Below are 27,999 nucleotides of genomic sequence, written 5' to 3'. Positions count from 1 at the left end.
AGAGAAAACTCTAATTGGAAAAGACATGTGCACCCCAATGTTCACAGCAGCACTATGAACAATAGCCAAGACAGGGAGCAACGTAAATGTCCATCAACGGAGGAGAGGATAAAGACGTGGTACACGTATACACTGGACTATTACTCAGCCATAAGAAAGAGTGAGATCATGTCATTTGCAGCTACATGGATTATCACACTAAATGAAGTAAATCAGAAGGAGAAAGACAAATACCATGTGGTATCACTTATATGTGGGATCTAAAATATGATACATAGGTGCACGCACATTTCTTTTTATATGTGCGCCCCCCGGAAGGCAGAGCAAGAGGACAGGGGACATCTCCTGGAAGGCGACCGTTGGCAAATCCAGGGACATCGCCCTGACCTAGTACGTCTGGCCACGGGGTGGGGACCCAGGGTGGGCACATGTTGCCTCCTGGATGGCTCTGGGCTCTTCCATTGTCATTTTCTCCAGTTGGATCCTTTCCCCATGTCATGTGATGTAGCACTCCCTTCTACCCACTCCTCACACTCTGCAGGTGGGTAATGTTGGGGATGTGTGTGGTGTGAAGCCATGTCAGGTCTGATCCTCTAAGCTACAAGTCACAGAATTCCTGACCTGAGGTCACTGAGTAGAAGTTCCCCAACTGGTGAGTTTAGTGAATTCAGCAGCACTGGGAGGGCAGGATCTCAACCCACCTCCCTGCCATTCCCTTGAGCCTCCCCTGGCGCTCACTAGGTGGCGGTAGAGCGTCATCCAGAAAGGACGGCTCACACGTCCCCAGGGCAGGTGTTTCATCCTCAGCACTGTCGAACTCTGGGGCAGGATGATCCGTTGTGGTGGGCAAGGGGGCTGTCCTGTGCACGGTAGGGCATCGAGCAGCATCCCTGGCGTTTACCAACTAGATGCCAGGTGCACCCACCCACCCCCGGTCCTGAGAACTAAAAACGGCTCCAGACATCGCCAGACGCTACCTTTGGGGCACACTCACCGCCACCCGAGAACTGCCACTCTACGTGAAACAGAGAAACCTCCCTCGGAAGCACCGCCACACCCCGCGGGACAGAACTGCTTCCCTGGCAAGCCCACATCGGCGTGTAATGCTGAGGGTGTGGCCACTTCTTGTTTCCCTCGTAGGAGGACAGCTGTTTCGTAGACCCAAAGGTATAGCTGCGTTATTCATAGCTGCCAAAACTTGGAAGCAACCAAGATGTCCTTCAGGAGGTGAGTGCATACAAGGCCTGGAGAGGGTAAGCGGCACCTGCTGGCAGAACAGGGATTTGAACCCTGGTTCCTCACCCCTGCATTAGGTTCCTTCCCGGGACAGGAATTAGCTGTCAGTGACCAAGGACCAGGCACTTACAGACACTCCCAGGGATCCCTTGAGACAGTCGAGACCGGCAAGATCTTCTCTGCACAGAGGAGGAAGCCGAGGGTGAGAGGGATTAGCTCACTTGCCCAGAGTCACACAGCCTATATGCGGCACCGTGGAAACTGGCCCAGAATCTTTCTTGCCCCAGGGGTAGGGAGAGAATGACTCAACCCAAGCCCTTACTTCAACCCAAGTGACTGGGCACATCCCTTCCACCCACCAGGCACGACTCCTCCCTCCCTCCCTCCCCCACCTCCGGAAGCGCCCAAGGGCAGCGCTGGATGAGAGGGAAGGGACTGCGGGCCACGGGCAATGTGTTCTCAGCCTTTGTTTACCCAAGCCCGCTCTGGACAAACAACAGCGTCACCCCTCCCTCCTTTGGAGGGGTCTGAGATCTCAAACTGAACTGCCTCAACCAACTTCCAAGCGAGGCGATGGCCACTTGAGAACAGGGTTCTCTGACCTACGATCGCACCCAAGATGTTCTAATATATCCTCCTGGGGAGTCACGTCACTGCCCACCAGATGGCCATCCGTGACCTTGGTTTTGAGCCCCTGGTTCACCAGGTGAGAACCTGAGGCCCTGAGGTGGGTGGGGGCAGGATCTGCTCAAGGGCAGCAAAGCACCAGGGGGAGATTCAGGGCTCAAGGTAGAAACCCCCCTTCCTCCTTCAGCTCCCCTTCTACTGGTAAACTCCTCTTTCTGCAGAGGTAAAAGGAACGTTGAGTCCAGCCACAGCGTTTGGCCAGGCTGGAAATACCCCCTGAAGATCCCGGGGACGTGGTCCCCAGGACTCCAGCTGAGGGTCCCAGGACACTGGAATTGGCATCATTGGGCCCCACCCTGAGGACTGACCTGCTAGCAGTCCTCAACGTCCCAGGACTGCTGCGATGATGCTGCAGGACCAGGTCCATCTGGCAAGTAGCACAGCGCCTAGAACACAAGAAACACCAGAAAGCAACTGCCGGCACCCTTGTCTTCCTGCCAGACCCCTGGCTGGCTCCTCCAGTGGGGCCCCAGGGGCAGGCAGGTATCCACCCACCCACCAGAGTCCATCTCCCGCCTCTAAGATAGTTCTGTTGCTAGGAAGCAGTGGCAGGCCAGGGACACTTCCAGCCTCCTCTGCAGTGACATGTGACCCCGTGACTGTCCCCTGCTCCCCCCATGGGATCTGAGCAGGGGGACACAGGTGCAACGTCCAGGCCAAGTCTTCCAAGAAGCTGGATGCAGGAAGGGGCTGCAGGGGCTGGGGGAGGACGCCCAGACGGGAGCATGGGCTCATTTACTGCGTGGGGGGAGGCTGCCCTCCACTGTGAGGTGAGGCACAGCCTGTGCAACTCCCACCTGCACCTCCAGACGGTGAGATTCCTTTCAAAAGCAGCAGTGGGTGGGCCTTACTCTGAACAACCGCCCCAGTTCCTCACAGGCCTGCCCATCCTCCAGCCTGGATACTTGACGGCCACTCCGCTGGGGCCCAGAACCCGCTGCAGGTGACCTGGCCGGTCACTCTTCCAGGACAACCGCCCAGTCTGCACCCGGGCGCGAGTGCGGGCCGAGCCGGCAGCCTCTCGCCCCCTCAGCAGCAACTGGCCGGCGCGGAGCCCTCCGTTTACCCGAACTCAAGAAACACGCACAGCAGGGACAATTGGATAGTGCGATTTATTGCCCCCCGCACCCCTCCTCCAACCGTGCCCAGGCATGGGATGAGACGGGAACCCGTTTTCTGCGGGGTGCGCCTGGGACAGGGGCTAGTTCCGCTCCAGCACTTCTCTGCTACCCCACATCCAGGAGGGGGTTGGAAGGACTAGGGCGAGGAAAAAGGATGGGACCCGCGAAGAAAAGAGAAAATAATAGGTAGGCGGGGTCAGGAAGGGGATACGATTATAAAGAAAATTCTAAAAGGGAAAAGGACCCCTCTTTCCCTTCCCTCTCTGGGGCCCCTCCGAGTGGAAAGGTCCCAATGTTCGCCATCTTCTCAACACCCCCCGTTGGTGGGGAAGAGAAAGAGGGAAAATGGTCTTTCGCTCGTGGGTTTTGTCGTATCTTGGTCTCTCTAGTTCTCACACGTCTTGATTTCGGGCTCGGCCGAGAACCTACAAGGGTCAGGCCAGGCCGAGGGCCGGGCGCGGGGAGGGGCCGGGCGGCCCGGTGAGCGTCCCCAGTGTCCCGCCCCAGGCCCGCCGCACCACTCAGGCCGCACAGGCCGCGGGAGGGGAGGGGGTAGAGCGCGCCGCCGGTCCGGGGCAGCCCTCTGTCCGTTTCTCCCCGGGTCTCTGGGTCCTGCGCCGTCGTCCCCGCCAAGCCCGAGGGGCCCCGCCCCCCCGGGCCCCCGCCCCTACCGGCCCTCCCCGCCACGGCACTCGCTGCACCGCCCGCCCGCCGCCTCGTCGTCGTCGTCGTCCTCCCCGCCTGCCCGGTAGTAGCTCTGTCCGCAGCGGCTGCAGACGGAGGGCGCGCCCACGGCGTGGACCTTCTTGTGTCTCCGCAGCGCCGCGCCCTGCACGAAGCCCTCGCCGCACTCCACGCAGATGTGCGCGGGCTCCTCGCCCCCCGCCGCCCCGAGCCCGTCCCCGTGCTGGGCGCGCTGGTGGGCCAGGAGCCCGGCCCCGTGCCCAAAGCCCTTCCCGCACTCCACGCACACGTACGGCTTGGGGGCCGGGGCGCGCCGCGAGCGGGGTCCCGGCGCCTTGGTCCCCGTGCCCGCCATGGCTGCGGCCGCCGCGGCCCCCTCGCCCGGCGCGCCCACCACGATGATCCCCTCGCCGTCGCCCACCGGGATGGCGATCTCGCCGTCCGCCGCCGCCGCCTCCTCGGGTGCCTTGGCCCGGCGCACGCTGGCCGCCAGCACCTTGGCCGCCACGCCAGGCCCCGACAGCTCCGGGTGCAGCCGCAGGTGGCGCGCCAGGCTCTTGGGCTGGCTGAAGCCGCGGCCGCAGCGCGGGCACACGAAGGGCTTGAGGCCGCTGTGCGAGCGCCGGTGCTTGGCCAGGCTCTTGCTCTGCGTGAAGCTGCGGCCGCAGTCGGGGCAGGCGTAGGGCTTCTCCCCCGTGTGGATGCGCTGGTGCTGCATGAGGTTGGAGCTCCAGCTGAAGCGCTTGCCGCACTCGGAGCAGGCGTAGGGCTTCTCGCCCGTGTGGATGCGCCGGTGCTGCACCAGGTGCGAGCTCTGCGAGAAGGTCTTGCCGCAGTCGCTGCAGGCGTTGGGCCGCTCGCCCGTGTGCGTGCGCTGGTGCCGCGTCAGCTTGGACCAGTGGCTGAAGCTCTTGCCGCATTCGTTGCAGATGTAGGGGGCGGGCGGCCGCGGCCGGGGCGGGGGACCAGCCGGGGGCGCCGACTGGGGCGGGGACAGCTTGGTTGGGGGCCAGCTGGGGACGTCGTCGTCATCCATGATGAGGATGTCCACTGTAAGGCAAGAGGGGAGAGGAGGGAGTCAGAGAGCCTACGTGCGAGGGCGGCCTGGGGCCCCTCCACCTGCTGCTCTGCGTGCCCCCGGGAACCTCGCTCACCTGTGCGCCCTCCCAGGCTTCCCTGTAACGGGGGCGGTGGCAGAACCTCCCTCAGAGGGCAATTGGGCCCTGCCAGTGCGGAGCCCTCCTCACGGACCTGGCCCTGGTCAGACTTCCCTCCCATCGGTCCCCTTCCCCTCAGTGTCTGTCCTCAGGGCATCGAACACGCCCTGGCATTTTACTAAACATTCATTACCCATCCCTTAGGACTCTTCCTTCCTTCACGGGCCGTTTCCCCAGCATCTAGAACAATGCCCGGGACTTAGTAGGGACGCCAGAAATGTCTGCTAAAGGAAACAACAGAAACCAACAGGGGTACGGGATGGAGGTCTAGGGAAGGCTCCTAGTAAAGAATGCCTCCCGAAGCCCAGGCCCCAGGCTGAGGGCCAGCAGAGCGCCTCCCCGCCAGACCGGAAGGCAGCCGCAGCGCGGTTTCCAACTTTGCCCAGGGACAAGGGCTTGCAGCACCCTGTGGGTGTACAAGCGGGAAATGATGGCGTCACATCTGGGCTCTCGGAAGATAATCCTGGCTGCGGGTGGAGAAGAGAGAAGAGGAAGGGGTCACCGGACTGGTTAATGGGATCACAGGCCACATGAAAGTCCTGACCCTCCATTAACTGGGAGTGCAACCTCCAAACACCGCAGCCTCTATTACAGACTTCCTCACCCTGGTCCCTGGGTTTGTAGGTACTGTATGCCCAGTGCAAACAATAAAGGAGCGTGGGGCCTTGGTCCTGGCGTCTGCAAACTGAGGACACCACCACGGGCCATCTGCCCAACAAAGCCTCTAATACAATTACGCCGCGCTTGGCCTGAGCGGGCGGCCTCCCGGGAGAGATGAGAGCCTGCCCCCTCCCCGCAGCCTGCCCAGCTCTCCGAGACTGCTCTGTGTGCACCCTTGGCGACATTTGCCTTCCCTGTCCGGCTTGGGCCTGAGTTACAGAATGGAGGTGGGGCACGTGCTCAAGCCCGCACTCCTGCCTGGGTTCCGGCCTCGCTCTCGGGGGCACGGCCCCGCCCCCTGATCACAGCCCCGCCCTCCCGCCTCTGGCCCCGCCCCTAGGTGCACCGCGAAGGTGTCTTTCAAAGGTGAATCCCATTATAACCTACCAAACATTGTTTTCCCTCTCCCTCTCACTAGCCTGCAAGCCCACAAGGACAGCGGCCCGATCCCTGTGTTCCAGCACCTGGCCGGGAACAAAGTGCTCCAACTGTCCTGAGACAGTGGTCCCATGCACTTAATAAGCATCCATGCGTTTAAGTCTTGTAAGGTGGGCTCCATGGAACTCGGGTCTTTACAGGTGAGAACACCAAGGCACCAGGAAGATGAACCACTGCCCAAGGCTACACGGCCTGGGAGCAGCAAAGCAGTATCTGCACGGGTAGTCTGGGTCCCAAGACGGCCTGTACTGGAAAGGGTACTGGGATATAGAATCATACATGCAGCAGGAAAAAAAAAAAATCCAGGTAGGAAGTCTGGGCCGGGTGGCGGCCGCTTTTCCAGAGGTGACACAGGGCCCACTTTGGTGTCAACATAAATCAAGAAATGGCATCACGGGGACCCCCTGGCCGTCCAGTGGTTAGGACTCCATGCTTTCACTGCCATGGGCCCCAGTTCAATCCCTGGTTAGGGAACTAAGATCCCGCAAGCCACCAGGCACAGCCAAAAAAAAGAAAAAGAAATAGAGTCATAAGCACATTATGTGGAGATATTCAAGAATAAAAAACGGAACCTTGGGGAGCTGTCTGCCTCTGAGCAGTGTGTCCGGGCAGCAGGGGTGGACTGGGGTGGGCTGGAAAGGAGACTTGCTCTTTGCGGGAAATGAGCCGCACCACCTGACCCATAGCAAGTATTCTGCACTCCTTTGATTGAAATAAACGTCTTGTTTTCAAAGTTGTCAAGAAAGTTTAACAATACGCCACCTGACTCAGCGATGAAGAGCATTTACAATCATGATGACAGGAACTGAACACAGCCCATCTGAACTTGTGAAACACCTGTAACTCAATCCGGGGCCCTGGATGCGGGGTGGGGGTGGGGCGGTTGGCGAGGGGCCGACCACCCGTCCAGGTCCAGAAACGGGGAGAGAAGGCCCGAGGAGCCGGCTGGGCAGTGAGGTGCGTGCAGCGGGTGCAGGCTTCCTCTGTAGCCTTGGGCTACGTGACTCTTCTCTCCGCTGCTGCTGCTGCGTGCTGTTTACCCCACACACTACTTTTTTTTTTTTTTTTTTTTTTTTTTTTTTTGCGGTATGCGGGCCTCTCACTGTTGTGGCCTCTCCCGTTACGTAGCACAGACTCCGGACGCACAGGCTCAGCGGCCATGGCTCAGGGGCCAAGCCGCTCCGCGGCATGTGGGATCCCCCCCAGACCGGGGCACGAACCCGTGTCCCCTGCATCAGCAGGCGGACTCTCAACCACTGCGCCACCAGGGAAGCCCCCACACACTACTTTTTAAGCAGGTGTTAAGCTGTTAAATGGAAGAGGGTCTAATCACTTCGGGAGGCGGGGTTCTCTCTCAACCTTCGGATTCCTGGTCCCCCCTGCGAGTGGGTGCAGGGACCGGCGCTCTCCAAGCAGCGGGCGGCTCTCACGCACACCAGAGTCTGAGTCTGCACCCCTCCAGGTCAGGCTGGAAGTCAGCGGCTTCCCTCTGGGCCGCCTTCCTCATGGGGGCAACTTCACTGCCGCACAAACGTCATCTTTAAAAGGATGCAAGAATTCCCGGAAAGCGGAGAGGACATCGACCAGCACAAAGGGCTCACTCAATAAAAAGCACAGAAATGACGAGTGATCGCCATTCCCGAAGGGAAGGGGAGGGGTGTCCCAGGCTCCACGTCCCGTCATCCCACAGCAACTGTCACTGTCCTCTCGCTGAAGGAGGGCTCAGCTCCGGCTCCTGCGCTCTGGGCCCAGGCGGGGTCCTGCCGCCCACGCAGCTTCCCGCCCCAGGGTGGATCCTCCCAAGCAGACCTTCTGGGGAAGGGCAGGACCTGCGGCTTTACCGGATGTTAACCTTTTTCCCCTAAAACACACGACATGCAGAGAGACCGGAATGCAGAGCTGACCACAATCAATGCAGAAAGACAAATGCCCTGTCAAGATACAGGTCTTGGCCACCCACCGGGAGTCCCTCCGTGCCCTTCCCAAGCTCACCCCCTCTCAACCCCAAATATAACCACCATCCTGACCTGTGCAGTAATCGTTCCCTTGCATTTCTGTACGGTTGTCACCCAAGTGCAACATCCCAGACATTACAGTTCGGTCCGTTACTTTTTCAGTATTTTTTTTTTTTTTTTTTTTTTTTGCGGTATGCGGGCCTCTCACCGCCGCGGCCTCTCCCGTTGCGCGAAGCACAGGCTCCGGACGCGCAGGCTCAGCGGCCATGGCTCACGGGCCCAGCCGCTCTGCGGCATGTGGGATCCTCCCGGACCGGGGCATGAACCCACGTCCCCTGCATCGGCAGGCAGACTCTCAACCACTGCGCCACCAGGGAAGCCCTACTTCAGTATGTCTTTAAGTCTCCTGTAAGACACGACTTCCTCCATCTCTTGCTTTTCCTTACGATTTTCCTTTTGAAGAAGCGGAGCCCTACAGCCAGTTGGACCCTTGCTGACTGCATGCTCCTAGTGCCCTGCATCTGCTGCCGGTTAGCAGCTGGCTCACCCAGCCCTGCCGGCCCCTGAAGTCATTCTGAAGGTGCAATCCTGTTCTTTCACTGAAGGCACCCGATATCTCGTGTTTCTCTTTTTGTGATATCAAGGGCCACCGATGCTCAACGCTTAGGTCTGCTGATTTGTCGAGGGGTGCAAAATGGGGCTGCCCTGTGGTTTCTCCTGCGTTTAGGAGCTGGAATAGCTTTTAGAGACTCTACATCATCTGTTGGTTGGTACCCAGTGGTAAATTTCATGTGGTTATGGCAGGATGAATCTCATTTCCCCTTACCTGCCCAGTTTTCCAAGTTACGAACTGGTTCCCTACCACCCTCCAAGGTAACCACGTAGTCTTTCCTTTCTTAACATCATTAGGAGATCATGGATTTAAATATATCTGGTAGGCTGCACTGCCTGCCATCTTCAGTGCGTGGGAGCCTCAAGTGAGCTCCGAGTCCTTTGGACGGGACCCAGGTGGTCTTTGACAGATTCTCTGCCATCCAGCCTAACAAGGGGCTACAGGTTCATCCATACTTCCCACCCCAAACCTGCAACTGGCCGTTTCTCCAAGGGACTCTGGTTTCTTTTCGTGGGAAACAATTTCAAAATCAAAATGTGGAAATGATCTTCGCTTTTTTTTTTTTAAGATAAAATTCCTGTGACTTCTAACTGATACTTCCCATACAAATTCAGGCCAAAAGGTTTTTATGCGGTCTTTTCTAGGACATCTGCATCTCTGTTCCTCACTAGGGGAAGAGAGGACTTGACTAGCCCATAATTGCTTATTTGCTGAACCCACATCACACAGCTTCAAGATAAGCAGTCTAACTTGAATGGTTAGAATCACCCCCACCACTGCCAAGTACCATTCCTGAGAAATCAGGTGAACTATTCCTGTTCCCCTCACTGATTTCACAGCCAGACCTCCACTGCCTGAGCCCTCGTTGAGCCTGCCCCGACTCAGCGCCCATCTCTCTGGCCACGGCGGCTGCGCAAGGCTCACTTGCCCGCAGACTCCTCGGGAAGGCCCCACGACAACCCTGTTTGCTCAGCTCCTGCTGGCTGAGGTCATCTGCACCCTTCCAACGTGGAAGGCAGTTTTCCTGAATACGATCCTTAGCTCTACCTTTTCTTCCCCTGAGAATCATAAATATGACTCCATTTTCTCCTGGCATAAAGCATTGCTGGCAAAGTCTGACAGCAATCCCATCTACTTTACCTTGTAAGTCATTTGCTCTTTTTGCCTAGATGCCCCAAAGGATTTGCTTCTTCCTTTAAAGCCCAGTGACTTGAATAGAATATGTCTTGTTCATTCGAGTTGATATTCTCAGATCTGTGATTTATTCCTTCAATACCTAACTTTGACATTTCAGGAATGTTTTCTGGACTCGTAGTTTTTACCATTATATTCCTTTGGATTTCTTCTTCAAAGGGCTTTCTTTACCTAACTTCAGTACCTGTTTTTTTTTACTCTGCCTTAATCTTTACTCATTTCTTTTTGATTTTAAAATGGCCCTCTTTTTCACCTTCCATTTTTCTTAAGAAAAAATGTGTTATTTTTATTCAGTCTCGAATTCCTCCTACTTCACTTTGAAACTAATTTGACTCTATTTCTAGTTCTCTGCTGAGTTCTGCCCCCTGGGCTGAGCTGTTCTGATCTTGCACTTCCAGGGGCCGTCATCTCCTGGCCACTCTGAACAATCCTGACCTGTCTGCAGGTGTATCTCTGACCACCCTCCCTGTCTGCGGAGATACTATTTGCCGCTCTTCTTTTTTATTCTAATAGCTTCCTGGGGGTGGAAGCAAGAGGACTGAACTCACCATTTTCCAGTTTCACTCATTTCTGTGGTCAGTCTCCCTGAACTTCTGGGAAGCTACACTCTGGACAGCGTTTCTGGCTCCTCAGGGCTCCCTCTTCCGAGTGCAGGGCTGCCTGCTCTGCGGCCACCCCTGATTTTATCTGGACCTTCCCTTCTCCCTTGTGGCCAATGACAGGGGTCCCACTCGATCCTGAACCCCCTCCTGACAGGCTCTGCTCCGCGTGGGTCCTGCCCGGGCAGGGCACTTTACCTGGGTAAAGGAAGCCATGGGCCCCAGCAGCCCCGCGCTCCCTGCTCCTGGTCTGGACAGAACCCCTCCAGCTTCAGTTGCTGGCCGCAGCGTGACCAGCCCCAAGTCCTCCGGTGAACCCCCGAGGGCTACCTGGGGCGTCCGCCCCTCCCGCCCCTGCTAACACCACACTGGCCCGGCTGCTGGCTTGTCCGCATCCAGCTGTATTTTGGGGCCTTGCACCTAAGGTGTGCTGCCAGTGTGACCCGGGAACATGGGTTTTGCCCACAGGCAGTTGCTGTGTTTTTACGTGGGTCTGCTGTCATCCGGCTCAGACGTGGCATTTGCGGTGAACTCTGCGGGGTCATTCTGGAGGGCACTGAGACGTGAGAGGCGGGCTTGAGAGCGGGAGGCCAGGACCCTGTCCCTGGTGGGTGATTTCCAACACACCAGCTGAAGACTTTCCCACCTCAGAATTGGGATCTCTTTATTATTCATTTTTGGATGGCTTCTCTTTCTGAACACCCTGTAGCTAAGGCCCCAGGCCAAGCCTGGACAGCTCTCGCACCTGCAGGCGGTGGGCCGGGGTCAATGTGCCAGTGAGGCAGCGCAACAGACTCTGGCTGCAGCCTACGGACAGTCCAGGCCCCCAGGCCCCTTCCACTGGCTCCCGGCCGCCTCACCCTGGGCGGTGGCCTGGCCTCTCTCTGCCCAGCACCCTCTGATCAGCACCCCGAGCTCGAAGGGTGTGAGGATTCCATGAGAGGGCCTGCCCAAGGTGGCTGGCCTCAAGCTCGGGGCACACAGGAAGCGCTCACAGCCCTGCTCACGGACCCCTCGTCCTAACCCAACGGGGAAACAGCCTACAGGGGCTACCGCCAGCCCAAGCCTCCTGCTCCTGCGTCCAGGCATCAGCCGGTGGTTGGGGGGGCAGTCTCAGGGCAGAGGTCCAGCCCTGTCCCATCACAGGAGGCTGCCACAGAGGTAGGACCCAACAGGGCAGGCCCAGAACCAGGGGACGCAGGGCAGCTTGGAGGCATCCAGGCCACACGGCTTACAAGCTGAGCGAAGGGGTGTCACGCGGTTGGGGGCACCACACAAGGAGGGGCCGGAGCAGACTTGCAACAGACTCCGGTGGGGGGTCGGGTCGGGGACAGCAGGCCGGACAAAGGGGATATGAGAACCCACTTGTGCTTTGTTGAGGTTTCCTCAAGAGAATGAGTTAGTGGATGGAGTGTAAAATTAAAACCACCTTACTTCAAGGCAAACATGCATTTTGGAGACAGCTGGGGACACCTTCACACACTGGGCAACGCTTCGTCAGGTGAGATGAGCGTTTGTTATTGCTGGAGAATCTGTAGGTGAAATGATACAATATCTGGGATTTTCTTTAAAATTCTCCAGAAGAAAAAGCAGGCACAACCAGGGAAAAGACCGCAAAGTACTGCTCACCGCTAAGGCTAGGCAGTGGGAAGCGCAATCACCACACTATCGATGTTTGCAATTTCCAGCATGACACAGACCGTAAAATTAATTTTAAAAAGGCTAAAAGACAGGGAAAGGAGGAAGGGGCAGGCCCGGCGGCATGAAATGGGGAAGGATGGGCCGTGCGCCCTCCTGCTGGGTGGTGGAGGGTCTGCGCCCCACGTGCCATGTGCCCTGAAATCTGTTTCCTCCTGTGTAACCACGGCTGCCCGGAGCCAGCCCAAGGAGCTTCCCTCACCCCCTCAGTGGATCTTAGAACTAGATCAGGCGAAGGGGCTCGAGTGCTTTATGCAATCTATCCCCAGCCCGCCCAGGCCCTCGTAACCTCTCTTGGACGACTACGACACGCTGGCACCGGGATCACGACCTCAGAGCCTGTTCTACAAATAACGTGGTCGCGCCCATTCACTTCCACGCTGCAGGGGCACAAGGCCTACAATGCCGAAAACACCTCCCCTCTGCCCCCTCACAGCAAGAAATGCTGGCTGAACCCATCCAGACGCACGAGGACGGGACGCCCGCATGAAGACGCATCAAAAGCAGCATGAAAAAGAGCTCATACTTTATTTCTCAGGTGCCCTGCATGAAAACCCCTGGAAACGGGGAGCACATCTTCACCAGAGGGCAAGGGGTGAGGCCGTGAAGGGGCCAGCAGGGCCAGGTGGGGTCTCAGCAAGCAAAGCCTAGTCCCCGAGGGCTCAAAGATGAGTTTTATTCAACCCAAATAACGCCTTGTCAAACAAAACATGTGGCCAATGTTTAAAGAGTGACAGATAAAACCCCAGAAAGATACAAGCCCCATAAAAACCCAGACACCCAGCTGTCCCCCAGGATGGTCACTGGCCCTGCTCTGTGAGCCTGCCGCTCCCCACACATCACAGTTTGTCCCCAGCTCTCCACGGCCTGGCCCACTGGTATGTGGGCCTGCCACCCTGGTCTAAAGAGCATCCCGCCCAGGAGGTCCAAGGGGCCACCTAGAAACGGTGCCAAGCACCCAGCAAGGGGAGGGGGCAGCCCCCAGGGGCTCCCAGCTGGGAGGGAACTCGGAGAATCCACACAGGCCCGGGAGGCAGCCTGGCTGAGCCCCCAGAGGAAGGATGGTGAGCCCCGAGCCACGGGAGGGGAAGGGGAGACAAAGGAAGCGAGGGTCCAGGGAGGGGTGAGGGACCAGCTGGGAAGAACTCCCCAAGGCCGCCTCACCTGGGTTCTCATGGCTGGCCATCTGCTGGTCCTCAGAATCCAACGGCCCCGGAGACCACGCCTCTTCCCGCAGCTCCATGTCTGGGTCCCTGTTAGAAGGGGACGAGACAGAGGACAGAGTTTACAGGACGCCAGACTGGACGGAGGGCCCCGGGGTGGGGGGACAGGTGATATGTGGGCTCCAATTGCCCGGCTCAGGCCCAGCAGACAAGAGGTGCGTGGCGGCGGGGACCTAAGGGCCAAGGGAGAGATGGCCCTCTGCTCCCCCACTGGACAGGGGTCCGGCCCGAGGCCACACGCAACCTGGGTGAGGAGGAAGTGCTCTGGCTGCGGCCACCTGGCCGGGGCTAGCATCCCAGCTCCACCGCTGACCAGCTGGGGCCGGGGCAAGAGACCCCCTCCACCCCCCATCTCGGTTTCCTCACCAGGAAGATGGAGGACGGCCCGACACATGTGTCATGAAGTCTACGCGAGACAAGTACAGACGGAGCTCTCACCCCAAGCAAGGGAACCCTAAATCCACTCCAGGCCAGGGCCCATCCCACCAATCAAGGCCAGAAGGCCTCTCCCTGGACCAGGATGAGGCAAACCCCACTGAGACGTGACAGTGTGTGACAGGGAGACAGGTGACGTGGACACTGAGCGTCTGAGCAGCTCACAGTCTGAGGTCTGCTTCCAGACATGGGCCAGCCAAGCCAAACTCCACACCAGGCCTGGACACAGCGACGATGGACCCTCCGGGGACCTGCACGGGACGAGCGCCGGCCGCTCTGGTCCCAGCCCCTGGCCACCACTCGCCCTAACCCTGGACGTTTCTTATGAATGGCATCACACAGCACGTGGCCTCTGGCGTCTGGCTTCTCTCGCTGAGTGGCACGCTCTCAAGGCTCACCCACGGAGCAGCGTGTCAAAATTTCCTTCCTTTTCACGGCTGAGTAATGCTCCCCTGCAGGGACAGACCACGTGTTGTTTGTTTCTCTGTTCTTTGGGTGACAGACAGAGCCTGGGTGTTTCCCCTTTGGCTAAAGTGAGCACAGCTGCTGTGGACACTGGCGTGCACGTCCCTCACATACTGTGTGGCCTGCCTCCAGAGCCCACACTTCCACTCCCCGCCGCTGCCCGGGGAAACGCCACGGCAGAGCCTGGCCCTTGGGGCGCACAGCTCAGCCTTCCTCCCCTTCCTACTCTGTCCCCTGCAGGGTGGGCAGGGCAGGAGCTGCCAGGCCTGGGCTCCAGGCTGCTGTGCCTGCATCTTGGACTCAGTGTGCAGGGCGGGGAGGTGTGGGCAGGCACCCAGTCCCAGCAGCGGAGCCTGGTACTGGGGCCACGACATTCCGGTCCCCTCTGGGCCCTGCTCCTTGGTGTGACATCCCTCCCCAGCAGGACGCTGGCAGGCAGGCAGGCCTTCTGACAAGAAGGGGCACACCGACTGGGACCCGGGGCGGCGCCTCGGTTCCTCCTCTCATGTTCAGGCCCCTTCAGGTGCAAACCAAGGCCCGTCTGTCTGCATGCACGCAGCTCAGAGAACCTCTCCCCACACAGTCCTTCTGTCCCCCACTGCAGTTGGGGGAACTGGCATCTGGGAACGGAGCCATCCAGCCCCAAGCATCACACACCCTGGCACAACAAGCCTGACCCATTTCTCTTGAATCCCCCAGTAACAAGGGGCTCACCACCATCCAGGCACTGAAAGGAGCCCTTTCCATGGTCCGCCCCTCAGTAACCTCTGCTGACATCTGCCAGAAGCTCTAAGAACTGGCCTGTTTAACCGGCCTGTTTAGTTAAGTAATAAACACAGGCGGCTGTGCTGAGCAAGTCGCTCACAAGCCCCCAGGTACTGTTCTCAGTGGTTGATGCAACCCTCTGGGCAGATGTGACCGTCACCGAGGATTCCGAGGCAGGGGCGGCAGAGCCGGGACGTGAAGGCAGACCGTCCCGGCTCCAAGTCTGTGCCCAGAACCAGCGGAGCTGCCGCTCAGGGTCTGGGCCTGGCTCTCCCGAGCGCTCACTCACGGAGTCCTGAGACCAGGAGACGGGCAGTAACCGGAGAGGCCAGGCCTGCCGCAGAGCTCGCGGGCCAGGAGGGAAGGCGGGCCCAGGTCCCACAGTCAGATGCAGCCCTACATTAACCTGCGCCCAAGTGCCCCACGTGACCACCACCCCCACCCCCCGGGGTCAGGGCACAGAGGTGGAAGCGCCCAGGAGCAGAGGAGGGACACAGGCCGCATGGCTCACCCGCTCCGCCATCCTGACGCTCAACAAATGGTCACAAGGACTCTAAGAGCAGGGGCGCAATCCAAGGGCAAGACAAGCCAGGAGGCCAGGGAGGGAGATGCCCCTCAAAGAGGCCTGTCGGGGCCTGGGCCACCTCTGGGCGGAGCTGCCCAAGCACCCCCTGGACCCGGCAGTGAGCAGACCGTCGGGACACGAAGAGGGAGACACCCCCACCAAGCACGCAAGAATTGCCGAAATCTGACGAGAAGGTGGGAGCCTGAACCAGGCAGCTCATGGGAATGGAGCCAGTGGCGAGAGGTGAGGCCGGTGGTGAGGTGGACAAGCTCTGGTTGGAGGCCACGGCAGGGTTGATGACAAAACCAAGGCAGCTTCCCGTCACTGTATCTGAGCCCAACTGCATCTGGGCCTGACGAGACGATAAGGCGGGAGTGTTAGCGGCTCCACAGGCTGGGGGTGTGCTGTGCGCATCTCCCGAGACACTGATGTAATTAACTCTCTTCTCCCCACCTGTCCCAGTCACCCCCCTCCCCCACCGGAGAACACTGTGGTAAACAGGCTGCAGCCCCTGCCTCATGGGGAAGTCCCTGCCAGTCCAGGAGACAGAAAACCAATGAGCACAGGAAAGGAAAGGTGATTTCAGACAATGCAAGTGCCATGACACACACAGAGGGGCTGGGAGGGGCCGCTCCCCAGGGAGGGGGCCCCAGGAGCAGGCCTGAGATGAACAAGCAGTGTGGAGGGAGAGGGATGCAGGCAGCAGGGACAGTGGGTGCAAAGGCCCGGGGTCAGCAAGGAGGCTGTGAGGCAGGGCGGGCAGATTCTCCTACAGGGCCTGGAAGGCCAGGCGGAGGCCTGGGGAACCGTGTGAAATGCAGGGTCTCTCCAAGCGGGGGCACTATGACAACACCTGTTTCACAGACGGGGAGACTGAGGCTCAGGGACACAGCGGGGCCAGATCCCGGGTCCCTTGCAGCAACAGCAGGGAGCACCTGGACAGCAGCCAGGAGTTACTCAGCGCTGGTGGTGCGGGGACTCAGGGCTGAGACGACTCCCAGGACCCTGGCAGCCGGGGGACAAAGGAGGACGCTGTCCTGCCTCCCTCCTGGGCCCACGGCCTCGCTGCAAGTCACGGGGCAGGGGATGTACCCGGCCTCCAGGGCCCTGACGAGACCCTCCGGGGGCCCCACGACAGTGCCAGGCACAGACATGTGCTGCCAATGGGTGGGTGACAGGCCAACTAACAGAGCAGAGGCTCGAGGGACAGAACGCAGTGCACCCCAAATCCGACCCCCACGACTACCCCCCTTCTAGGACCCACTGCAGGAAGTGGTAAGACCCATACCGGAAGGACAGACCGGCCCTCGGACCCATCGGGCCCCAGCCCCTAGCGGGCCGAGAGCCGGGTACAACATGCACAATCCGGGTGACGAGGGCCCAGTCAGGTGATGCCGCTGTGGAGCTCACGGCCCCTGCCCGGGGAAGCCCACTTCATAAGCTAATCTGCGGGGAAAACCCAAACCTCGGAAAATGCTTCCTGCAGGGTTTGCCACAGCAAGATTTAGAACAGGGTAAGAACCGGAAAGAACCCGCCAGCCCCGTGGTGGGAGAAGGTGTAATAAGATCACAGACCACGGGAAGCGGGTCTACGGACATCTCACACTCTGAAACAATGCTGTAAAGTGGCCGCCCCGCCCCCGCCCCCCCAGCCAATAACAGGAAGAGCCATCTTAACATTTTCTTCTCCTTTACCTTCACCTTCTCAATTTTTTTTACATTAATGGATAATTACTTGTGCAACAAGGGGAAAAGACTAAAGGTTGGCTTCCTTCTGGTGACAAGGCCTATGTATCACGACAGGGAAATCGGGGTGTTGGGGAGAGAGAACTGTGCGGGCCCTCAGATCACAGGTAAACGTGAAAACTGCACGGCGGGCGGGTGTGCCAGTAGGGCAGCCGCTGTGAAGAGAGCCTGGCACGTCCTGATAATGACGAAGTCACTGTGTGACCCCAGGACCCCACTCCTAAGTGTTATTCACAGCAGTGCTGTGCGTGACAGCCAACAAGGGGTGACAACTCCAACGCCCGGGGAAGCAGCCAGCACACAAGGCCACTCAGAGCGCGGCTCCGGGATGTGAACCGTCCAGGCCGAGATAAGCTGCTGCCAGCCTGGGGGTGGGACGGGGAGGGGTCGCGCACTGGCACGGGGTTTTTTGGAGCGATGAAAATGTTCTGGAATCAGACAGTGGTGATGGTTGCGCAACTCTGTGGCTGTATTAAAAACCACTAAATTGTACACTTTACGAGGGCGAACTTTCCAATATGTGACTTACATCTCAATTAAAAGGTAAAAAGACCTAAGAATTCGTACGGGCCCTCTTATTCAAACCCCAGCAACAACAGAAACACACAAGAGAAAGAAAAGGAAGAGAGGCCAAGGGCTCGGGGGCTGAGGAGGTGGGACGGACAGAGGCCGCTCCTCTGTGGCTTCTGGGTTGAAACTCGTTTGCCAGGCGGTTATCACGTGCTGCCACTGGAACAATCATGTCTAAGTCAATAAAGCAGGGACTTCCCGGCCTCGAGCGTCCACCTCAGGCCAGCTTCCTGCAGCGACAAGGCCTGGGCTGGCCTCCATCCTCCTTCCAGGGAACCCACAGGCTCTGGGGGAAGGGACGGAGGACAGGGAGGTGACAGCGGCCAGCCCTGCACCAGAGATTTCCCTGCACCCAGAGGTGCTTATGAGCACCGGGAGCCACGCTGCCCAGAACAAGGCAGTGAGGGAACCAACACCCCGATTTCCATGGTGGGAAGAGCCAGCAGGAAAGTGAGGCTGGGCATGGAGGGGAAGGGGCTGCTCTTGAACCAGGACGTGAGATGCAGAACTTCCACCTTGATAGGCTGCTTTACCACACTGATGACCCCGAATTCAGGGCAGTCGGAAAACAGCAGGTGCAACAAGGACGCTCTGAACGCACCTTCTCCCCCGAAAGCAGGAGGCACGTGAAAGTGCCCTCCCGGCTCCAGGCAGAAGAAACATCCCGAGAGAGACCTGCTAAAATGACCTTCCTTCCTGCATCCCCCCGGTCCCGCAGTTACTCCCCACCATGGCACCTGCTCACCCTGGTGTATTAGAAGCACTCCGGCGATTTTCTCCTGAGGGCTCCCAAGCTCACAGAAGTAAAATTCGTATGCTTTTCTCCTGTTAATCCGCCTTAGTCAGTCCAGCCGGAAGCCCTAGGAGGGCAGAGGAAAATCCTACACCCCCTACAGACTGCCAAAGGCCCCTCCATGGGCCAGACTGGAGCCAAGACGGGATAACGTAAGGGAGGGTCCGTACACAATGACCCTCCTGGAAGCTGCCCTCCAACCAAGAACAGTTCTCACGGGGTTTAAATGGTCACATGTTAACTGGTGTGTAGGTGTCAACATATACCCTCAACATGGCCTCTTGGTCTGTAAGCCCTCAAACGTTTACTCTCTGGCTCATTAAGGAGAGTTTGCCGACCCAGATGCGAAGGAATGACGGATGCCAGGATTTAGGGGAAAGCGTCCCAGGCCAAGCAGACACACAGGAAAGGCCTGGCGGGGACAGGATAGGTGGGCCTGAGGGAGGCTGAGCCCTGGATGTGGAATGGAGGGCGGGAAGGGGCAGGTGGGGTGCCTGCAGGGGCCACAGCAGGGCCACCAGTGGTGAGGGAGCCCTGCGCATGGGGGTCAATACTCTGTGGTCGCCGCCCTGAGACTACTGCTAATCTTATCTCGGGATCTGTGTTTTGCACAGGAGGTCCTACGGGGGCCTGGGCAGGAGCCAGGCCTGCACCCCGAGGACAACCCTGTACCTGGGGGAGTGCGACATGAAATACCAAGTTAAAAACACCCTGACAGGCTGAGAGACCTCGGAAGAAAGGGAAAAGCTTTTTTCTTGCTTTTTGCCCAAGGGGCTCACCTATTCATTTCATGCCAGGCCCTGAAAACGACGGAGCCAGCCCTGCCCTGGGGTAGTAGATGAGGCACGAAAGGCAGAGGGGCCAGAGCAGGGCCGTGCAGGCCCAGCCAGGCGTCTGCATGGTACTCCAGACATGGCAGGAAGCCCTGACTAGGCAGAACTTTACTACGAGGCCCTAGAAAGATGCAGCTTCTCTCGCTGACTTCTGGGGGGTCGGCAGGGGCTCCCACTGGCGCTGCTGGTCAGGGGTGCCTGGCGCAGGGCACACCTGGGGACTCGGGGACAGTCCGCTCTGCATTTCGGTTTCAGCCCTGAGCAGAGGGAGGTTACACCACCCACCAGGGAGACTGAAAACCAGCCACAAGGTGAGAACACCCCGGCATCTCCTCTGTCTCCGCGGAAAAGGCCCCGGCGGCAGTGCTGCCCTGGCTCCTGGCATGGAGGCTGGAGCCCGGTGCCTCGGCCACTCCACTCTGTGACCCTGCACATGCGGCTCAGCCTCTCTGGACCTCGGCTGCCGCCCCCGTGCAACAGGGACCAGCAGGTACCCCTGGAGCTGAGTGAGAGGTCAGGAAGCGCGTGCTGGGGGACCAACCGCAATCCTGGTGAAGAGCCGAGGGCGTTCACTAAACCATCCTACCCAGGTCCCTCCCTCCCCCGTCCAGCCAGTCACTCATGCGCTCATCCACTCAAGCAGCTGTTGCTGTTGGGCCCTCTTGTCCTGATCCGGGGGGCTTGGGGTCCTGCCCCAGGACCTCAGAGGGGAGCGGCCAGAGCTGAGGGCCTCGGGCAGCCCCTAAGCTAGCTGCTCTCAGGACCCGGGCGGCAATCTGGGGGAGAAGGGGCAATTCCCGCAGCCAGCCTGACTGTGGACTCTGATGGCCCCGGAGGCCAAAAGCAGAGGGTCCTACTCTCCCCCGGCCCCCCAAACGTTCAACAGTACCGGCCCAGCCTCACCCTGCTCGGACCCCCGCTCTGCAGAGACGAAGACACGCCCCCGCTGGGGCCTTGAGCAATTCAATTAGCGCTGGCTATTAAGTGCAAGACAAATTATCGTTATTATTGTTGTTATTAGATCCCGCCCACCTCCTCTGGATGCCTGCCCACCAATTACCCAGCTCTTTCTTCTGCTGCCAATCTCACCTCATCCTCTTCCCCCAGCTCTGCTTGACGGCGGCTCCCTGCTCCCCCCTCCTCGCTCTCGCTCTTGCTCTCCGCCCCAGACCCTCCCCGCCCCAGACCCTCCCGAGGGCCCACTCACTTGTCCCCTCACCCCGCGCGCCTCTCTCCTCTCCAGCTGCTTTCCCTCCACTGTCGGGGCTGAGCTGTGACCCCCACCTCCTCCCCTGCCATCCTCCAACCGCCACTCCCACAACCTTCTGGTCACCAAATCCAGTGGCTACTTCTCAGCCTTGACCCCGGGGACAGTAGGCAGCACCATCGTCTGCACACACGCTCCCTCCCTTCCCGGAGCTCCCTCCCCGCTCCCCCTCCCCTGCCCGCCATCCTCACCACCCTCCTCTCCCAACTCCCACCCCCCGGGGGCCTGCACTCCTGCCCAACACCCCTCCACAGTTCATTCCCCACACCACGGACCAATTCATCTTTTCAAGGCACTCAGTTCAAATAAGCAACTAAAAACGGGCAAAGGATCAGAAGAGAGGTTTCTCCAAAGACAGCATGCTGTTAAGTACATGAAAAGATGCTCAACATCATCAGCCCTCAGGGAAACGCTCATCAAAACCACAGAGGGACCCCACTGTACACCCACTGGGACGGACATAATAAAAACAGAAAACACAAGTGTTGGCGAGGGTGTGGAGAAGTTGGAACCCTCGTGCGTTGCTGCTGAGACTGTGAAATGGTGCAGCCACTGTGGAAAAGAGATTAGCAGCTCCTCAAAAGGTTAAACACAGAATTACAGTATAATCCAGCAACTCCACTTCTGGCCACGTACCCAAGAGAAATGAAAACATGTCCGCCCCAAAATTTATACACACGTGTTCACAGAAGCATAAATCACAACAGCCAGAAAGTGGAGACAACCCAAACCCCCATCACCGGGTGAATGGACGCACAAACGTGGTCCATCTGTAGCTGGAGTATTACTCAGCCAGGAAAAGGAAGCACTGACCAGTGCCGCATCACAGATGGACCTTGGCAGACACAGACCACGTGGTGTGTGATTCCACTCACGTGAAAAGTCCAGGACAGGCAAATCCAGTCAGAACACAGACCAGTGGTTCTCAGAGGCTCCGGGCCAGGGGACACGAGTGGGTACACAGGCTTTTAGGGGATGATGAGAAAGTCCTAAAATCAGCGTGGTGATGGCTGCACATCCCTGTGAATACGTTAACTGTATACTTTAAGTAAGTGAACTGTACAACACGGGAATTACATCACAATGAAACTGTTACTTCTTTTTTTTCAGGTAGCTCAGTTCACATCACTCCCCTGCCTGAACCACCTCCAACGTGTCCGCTGCACTCAGTCCAAAATCCAGACCCCTCTGCAGGTCCCGCAGGGCCCCATCGGCCCCAGTCACCCTTGCAAACTCACTTCCTCCTCCAGCCCCTCACTCCCACCTCCCGCCCAGCCCTCCTCTTTCCCTCCAGAGAGCCTGGCCCAGTCCTCCACCTGCCTGGCCCCTTCTCACCTTTCAAGGGTCTGCTCAAATGTCGAATCCCTAGCCCAACAAGCCCCGCCCACATCCCAGCGCGCAGGGCCTACTTCCCTCCAAGGCCGCCACCACCCACCACTGTTTGGGATGGCCCTCCTCATCTCCAGCATCTGCTCCTGTGCACGCCAGCTCCCTGCAGGTGAGCGGGCTGGAGCTCTCAGCCCACCGACTCAACAGGGCCGCCTCAGCCCCTCAGCCCCTCTTCAGCCCTCCCTGGATGGTAGGTGCCCCCCAGTACCCCCAGGGCTGCAGGCACACCCCTACATCTCCCATCCAGCTCCTTCCTCACTTCCCTTTCCTGTAGGCATCCTCACCCCTCACTCCAGGCCTGAAGACCCGGTCTGTTCCCTCCTCTGCATCTGTCTGGGCCCCCCGGGCCCCCAAGGTGGTCCGGGAGCCCTCCCCATGTCAGACCTGTGGTTTGAATGTTGGGGGAACGTCTCTGTGATGCCATCAGGATCTTGTACCCCTTTTTTGGTGGCAACTGTCCGTGTTTCCTCCATGGATTGACCATTTAGATGTTTTCTGTCTGGTCTGGGGCCAGCTGGGCAGACCACTCTTCCCTACAAGGATTCCAGCATGCTTAGACACACAGGGTTGAGCGAGGCCCTGAGGCTCCCCCTCCAGTTTCCTTCTGTCTCTCTGCTTCCTCCCCCTTTCCTTCAATTAGGCTGCCTCCTGCTAAGTCTATTACACTGCTTTATTTCCCCCACCTGGCCTCTCTCAGGTCCTTTGAAGCCCTTCCCAGGGGCCCAGCAGGGCCGGGCTGGCTCAGAAAAGAGTGAGCTCAGGGTAGACATGCACAGCCCCAGTCACCACTCCCCACCTGCTCCACGAGAGGCAGAAGTTTCTGGAACTCCTAGAACCCTGACCTACTGTTACGGCCGCAGGCCCACCCAGGAGTAGAGGGGAGCACTGCAGCCTCTGCCCCGTCCCAGCCACCGGCCACCACCTAGTGCTTCTAGAGCTTCCGAAACATTTGTGACCACTCCTGATTCTTAAATGTTGGTGAGCAACTAAAAATTGTTTAAACAAACAAAATACTCTTCAGGACAAAAACAAAAACCAGAACTGCACCTATGGGGCATCTCATGTTCTGTCACCCCTCAATCAGGCCAACGGGCCAGACTCCCCATCCTCCGGGTGAGCACGGACTCTCCCAACCTGGCCATCTGTGTGATCTGCGCGGTGCTTCCTTCCACCTTGCTTACCCGCCTTCCCCCTGTAGATCTGCTACCAGAGCCCAGCAAAAACAGCACCTCCTCCGGAAATCCTTCCCAGACTTCTCCCTTCCCTCAGCTCAACTGTCCCCTCTTATCAAATAAGACCAGTTTGCAGGACTTCCCTGGTGGTGCAGTGGTTAAGAATCTGCCTGCCAGTGCAGGGGACACAGGTTCAAGCCCTGGTCCGGGAAGATCCCACATGCTGTGGAGCAACTAAGCCTGTGCGCGACAACTACGGAGCCTGCGCTCTAGAGCCCGTGAGCCACAACTATTGAGCCCATGTGGCACAACTACTGAAGCCCGTGTGCCTAGAGCCTGTGCTCTGCAACAAGAGAAGCCACCACGAGAAGCCCGCGCACCACAACGAAGAGTAACCTCCGCTCACCGCAACTAGAGAAGGCCCGCGCGCAGCAACAAAGACCCAATGCAGCCAAAAATAATTACTTTTTTAAAAAACTGGCCAGCTCGCATTCATCAAGCACAGGCTACACACTGCAGACCGTGCACAGGGTGCAGCAGGAACATAATCTTGATCCCCCACCACCACCAAGAGACGAGAAGCCGTCCTCTCCGGGCAGGAGGGCAGGCTGCCAGGGTCGGGATCGGCCTCACCACCCACCAGCCTAGGGCAGGTGCTTCACCCCGTGTCTCCTCTTCGTGGGCTTGGCGTCAAGATCAGACGAGATGACGCGCTCCACAAGGAGCCAGGTGCCCAGTACTGCCTAGTAAGTGTGAACCAGGAGTCTAAAGCCCAGTTCAGACAAGTTAACTGGCTGACCCAACGCCACAGAGCCACAGGGCAGAAGGGCCAAGATGAAACCAGTGGGCCAGACTCCAAGGCACTTCTTCCCCTTCCACCGAGGACAGGGGCACCTGCTCCCCTTATTTCCACAATTACAGATGCAGCCTATGTCCCTTCGAGGATCTCCCCGGCTTACTCACCCCTGCGTGTCCCCCACGCAGCCCCGGAGGACTGCGACCTCCCAGCAGACCCTGCACACAGAGCCCCACGGGGCCACAACTTTCTGGCCGGCCTGACCCTGAGCCTCAAGGCTGGGGCCACGTCTGATGCGTCTTTGGGTCCCCAGCAACATTCATTACCAGGCTGCCCACACGGGACTCCTCATTTGGCATGAGAGAGTCCAGAGACCAGGCAGACGGAGCCAGGGAAAGCCCGTCAAGGCGGGCCCAGGAGCAGCCCAGGGCCCTCCCCGCCAGCCCCTCACCCCAAGCTCTGCTGGCTGGCTGCACAGTGGGGTGAGGCAACGGCTCTCTCTGCTCCTACGACAGGGCTGCTGACCCTACTAGCGTGACAATAGAACTCCCCTACCTGCCTCATAGGTTAGTGAGGCCTCCTGACACCTGCATCTCAGCACACACTGCCCGTGTCCTCACCACCTGTGAAAAGCACACCTGAAATGAGGGGCTGGGTCTCAGAATCCCCTGAGCCAGCAGCCCCGCCTATACGAATCTTCACGATAGCTGCCCCACCGGAAGGGGATCCCCGAGTCCCCAAACCAACTAATGACACCTAAGAGACCTCCTTCAGAACAGCCTTTGTCTCCCCCAGGCCCCAAGCCTGGCCAAAAGAAGCTGAAGCAGGCGGCATCATGGGAAAGGGCCAGGCTCTGGATTCACACAGACCCATGCTCCGGTGCTGCCGTGGCGCCTGGGATTCAGTGCCCCCCAGAGTGGGGTGACCACCCCATCCCAGGGCCTCCGAGGGCTCAGGACACTGAGTACCGGGCACAGGGCCAGCTGCCTGCCTAGGGCTCAGCCAGAGTGTCGTCAGATCTGCAGTCTGTCTCCACCAGGAGGCCAGGGCCAGAGCTGAGTCCCTGGGGGCAGTGCCTGGCACGTGCCTCGGCAGGCAGGAGACCTCAAGCAGCACTGCAGGACAGCCAGCCAGGGTTAGGGGGCTATGGGCCTCATCTGAGCACAGGTGCCCCGAGATCTGTGTGCCCAGGAGTGACCACGAAAGAGCACAGGGCAGCCAGGCAGTCGCTGGAGGCCATGGAGCAAGATTACCTCTGCCTGCCCAGAACTCACCATCCTCCTCCCCGGAGTCCTCTTGGCCAATTCCTCTGTCTTTCAAGACTCGGAACATGCCATCTCCCCAGACATCCTTCCCTGACCAGAATGCCCTCCCTCTGGGTTCCTCTAGCTCCCAGGGCTATCCTGGCAAATCCCCGAGCCTTGGGCTTCCATGCACGTGCCTCCCCGCCAGGGCTCTGAGCTGCTCCAGGACAGGAAGTGCTGCCCAGCCGAGTGACCCTCCTCTCCCACCCCACCGCAGAGCACTGCACCAGGACCACCGCTGTGTCCAAGGGCCCAGCACAGGGCGGGGCCTGGGCAGCAGCTTTGATGGACCAGGCTTATCCAGCGAACAGTCGACTGTGCTCTCCTTCTTAAGGGACTGAGGAGGAAACTGAGCCTGGGAAAGGGGAGGTGGCATGTCCAAGGTCACAGGGCTGGAAGAGACGGAGCCAGAGCCTGGCCTAGGAATGCCTGGCCCCAGAGGCCTGTCCACATGCTTTACACCCACTTCTTTGAGATCTGCTTTGGCTCTAAGAGGAAAGCATTAAGAACCTTCCTGCCAAGATCAATACTATTATTATTATCCCTGTTTCACTCAAGTAGAAACTGAGAAATTACTTGTGCCGCAAGGTCACAAAGGTGATGAACGGTGAAGCTGGGACTTGAAAGCAGGTCAGTCTGACCCCAGAGCCCCAGGCTAACACACTGCAGTGCTGCTCCTGGGCCCAGCATGGTGCTAAGCCCTCCCTGTTCTCTAGCTCTGCTGGGAGGTGGTCAGACCTGGATGACGTCCAGGAGGAAAAGGGCTAATACAACAGATAACATTAGAAGGAATCTGATCTCAATGTTCTCTGTGGCTGAGGCAGGAGGACCAAAGGAGACTACAGCAGAGACAGGTAGGTGAATGCCAGCTGCATTTAGCCAAAGAGGCTTACAGTCTTAGGAGATAAGCCAGGATCAACAGCAACTGTGCTTCCCCAGAAGCGAGGCCAGACCCAGCTCCTAGCTGGATCCTCAGCATTGCCCAACGCAGGGCCGGGCACCAGGAACTACACGGAAAACCCAAACCAAGTCAGTCCTTTCCTAAAACGCTGACTGCCCCTCTGGATTGGGCTGGGTGGGGTGTCTTCCCTGGCTCCCTCGGCCCCCTGGATGAGGACGGGGATGGAGAGGGGAGGAGAGGGGCACAGACCTCTGTCCAGGTCTCTACCTGCTCCCTCAGGGACCTTGTTCATCTCCCTGTCCTTGGTGCCAAGCATTGGTAACGGCTCTGTAACAGCCTCTGTCCACACTCGCTGTGGCTCACTTTTCCGACTGATCACGCCATCCCAAGCTTGCCCGACCCCGCGGGACCGAAGGGCACTCATTTCCACGAACTGGGGTGTCCCCCTTTACGGCGGAGACTGGGAGCTGGGGTTCAGGGGCGCGGTTCGGCGCCCGGGAGGCCTCGGGATGGCCATCGGGCCTGGCCACCGTCCTTGCCCTGCCCCGCGGGCCACGCGGTGCCTGACCTTGGCCCATCACTTCCCCTCTGGCGCACGCGCTTCCTGCCCGCCGCCCGCGCAGGGGCGAATGAATGAGCCTCCCGCCGGCCGGAATGCCCGTAATTATCGGCCGGATCAAAGGCCGCACGCAGCCCGCCCGGGACGACAGCGGGACCGAGTTCCTTTGAAAGGGGGAAGGAATGGGGGCAGGCCGGGGGCCACGACGGGCCCCCCGGGGCCGCCGTTTCCGGTCAGGCAGGCTGGGCCCGCGCGGCCTCCTCCCCCACCGGGGCCTCAACTTCCCCCGGGAGTCGCCACCGCTTCCGGCCACGACCGGCCGGGGAAGCTAGGGAGGACGCGTTCGCCCGAGCCTCCGGCCCGGCGCGCGCTCCCGCCTCGGGCGCGCTCCCGGGAGCGGCGCACGCGCACTCCCCAAGCGCGTTCCCCGCAGCCCCTCCCGGTGCCCCCGCCCCGCCCCGCGTCACCGGCCGCGCGCCCACTCACGCCCCCCCAGCTGCGCGCACGCGCACTCGCCCGCCCAGTCGCGCTCGCCTCCCGCCTCCCCGCCCACCCCCCCGGCCGCAGCCCGGCGCCCTGAGGCGCGCGCCCACCCGGCCCCCGGCGCATGCCCCCCGCCCCCGCGCCCTCCCCTCACCTCCTCGGTCCCGGGGCCGCCGCGCCGCACTCCTCCTCCTCTCTCCTCCCTCGCGGATGGTGGCAGCGGCGGCAGCGGCGACTCAGACCCTGGGGTCAGGGGGACGGGCGCCCAGGCCGGAAGTGACCTTCCTGGCCGCTTCCGCCCGCGCCGCTCCCCCCTCCCCTTCCCACCCCACCTCCAGCCTCCACCCCGTCCTCGCCGCTCTAGGAAGGCGAGCCCGGCAACCCCCTAGCTGCCGACCCCCCCCCCCCCAGCTAAATGTTGCAGAGCGGGCGCCCCAGGGAGCCACTTCCGGATGCGTCTAGGACAAGGGTCCTCCGTCCACGCTCTGTGGCGCCGCGCTCTGAGGGGCTTCGGGCCCCGCCCCCTTCCAGGACAGGAGGCCCGGGCTCGGCCCGTTAGGCGGAGACTTCCGGGTGTCTAGGGAGGTGCCCCCCGCCCCCACGCCGGGCTCTCGCGCCTGCGCGTTCGGCT

The 27,999-nt window shown here is 59.6% G+C and overlaps 2 protein-coding genes across 5 annotated transcripts; one reads left to right on the top strand and one right to left on the bottom strand.

The window, feature by feature from the left end:
* Window positions 1-3,016: 3,016 nt before the first annotated feature.
* ZNF787 (zinc finger protein 787) lies at window positions 3,017-27,676 on the bottom strand. Of its 4 annotated transcripts, XM_032612586.1 has the most exons (4): window positions 27,523-27,676; window positions 13,267-13,355; window positions 11,839-11,936; window positions 3,017-4,778 (listed from the first exon to the last, which is right to left on the bottom strand). In XM_032612586.1, coding segments are annotated over exons 3-4 (1,068 nt in total). In that variant the 5' UTR covers window positions 11,840-11,936; window positions 13,267-13,355; window positions 27,523-27,676; the 3' UTR covers window positions 3,017-3,711. The 4 variants fall into 4 exon arrangements, with proteins under 4 accessions (XP_032468477.1, XP_032468475.1, XP_032468476.1 ...); XM_032612584.1 differs by lacking the exon at window positions 11,839-11,936; XM_032612585.1 differs by lacking the exons at window positions 11,839-11,936; window positions 27,523-27,676 and adding an exon at window positions 26,576-27,263.
* Window positions 13,344-20,597, top strand: LOC116744037. Its single transcript, XM_032613322.1, has 3 exons — window positions 13,344-13,440; window positions 13,866-14,547; window positions 15,579-20,597. The coding sequence occupies exons 1-3, from the start codon at window positions 13,344-13,346 to the stop codon at window positions 15,850-15,852; spliced, it is 1,053 nt and encodes a 350-aa protein (XP_032469213.1). The 3' UTR covers window positions 15,853-20,597.
* Window positions 27,677-27,999: the final 323 nt, after the last annotated feature.

Source organism: Phocoena sinus, chromosome 19, assembly GCF_008692025.1.
Source record: "Phocoena sinus isolate mPhoSin1 chromosome 19, mPhoSin1.pri, whole genome shotgun sequence".
In the NCBI taxonomy this organism is placed as follows: Eukaryota; Metazoa; Chordata; class Mammalia; order Artiodactyla; family Phocoenidae; genus Phocoena; species Phocoena sinus.
Note: the sequence above shows the minus strand (reverse complement) of the source record. Positions and strands in the feature narration are given on the sequence as shown.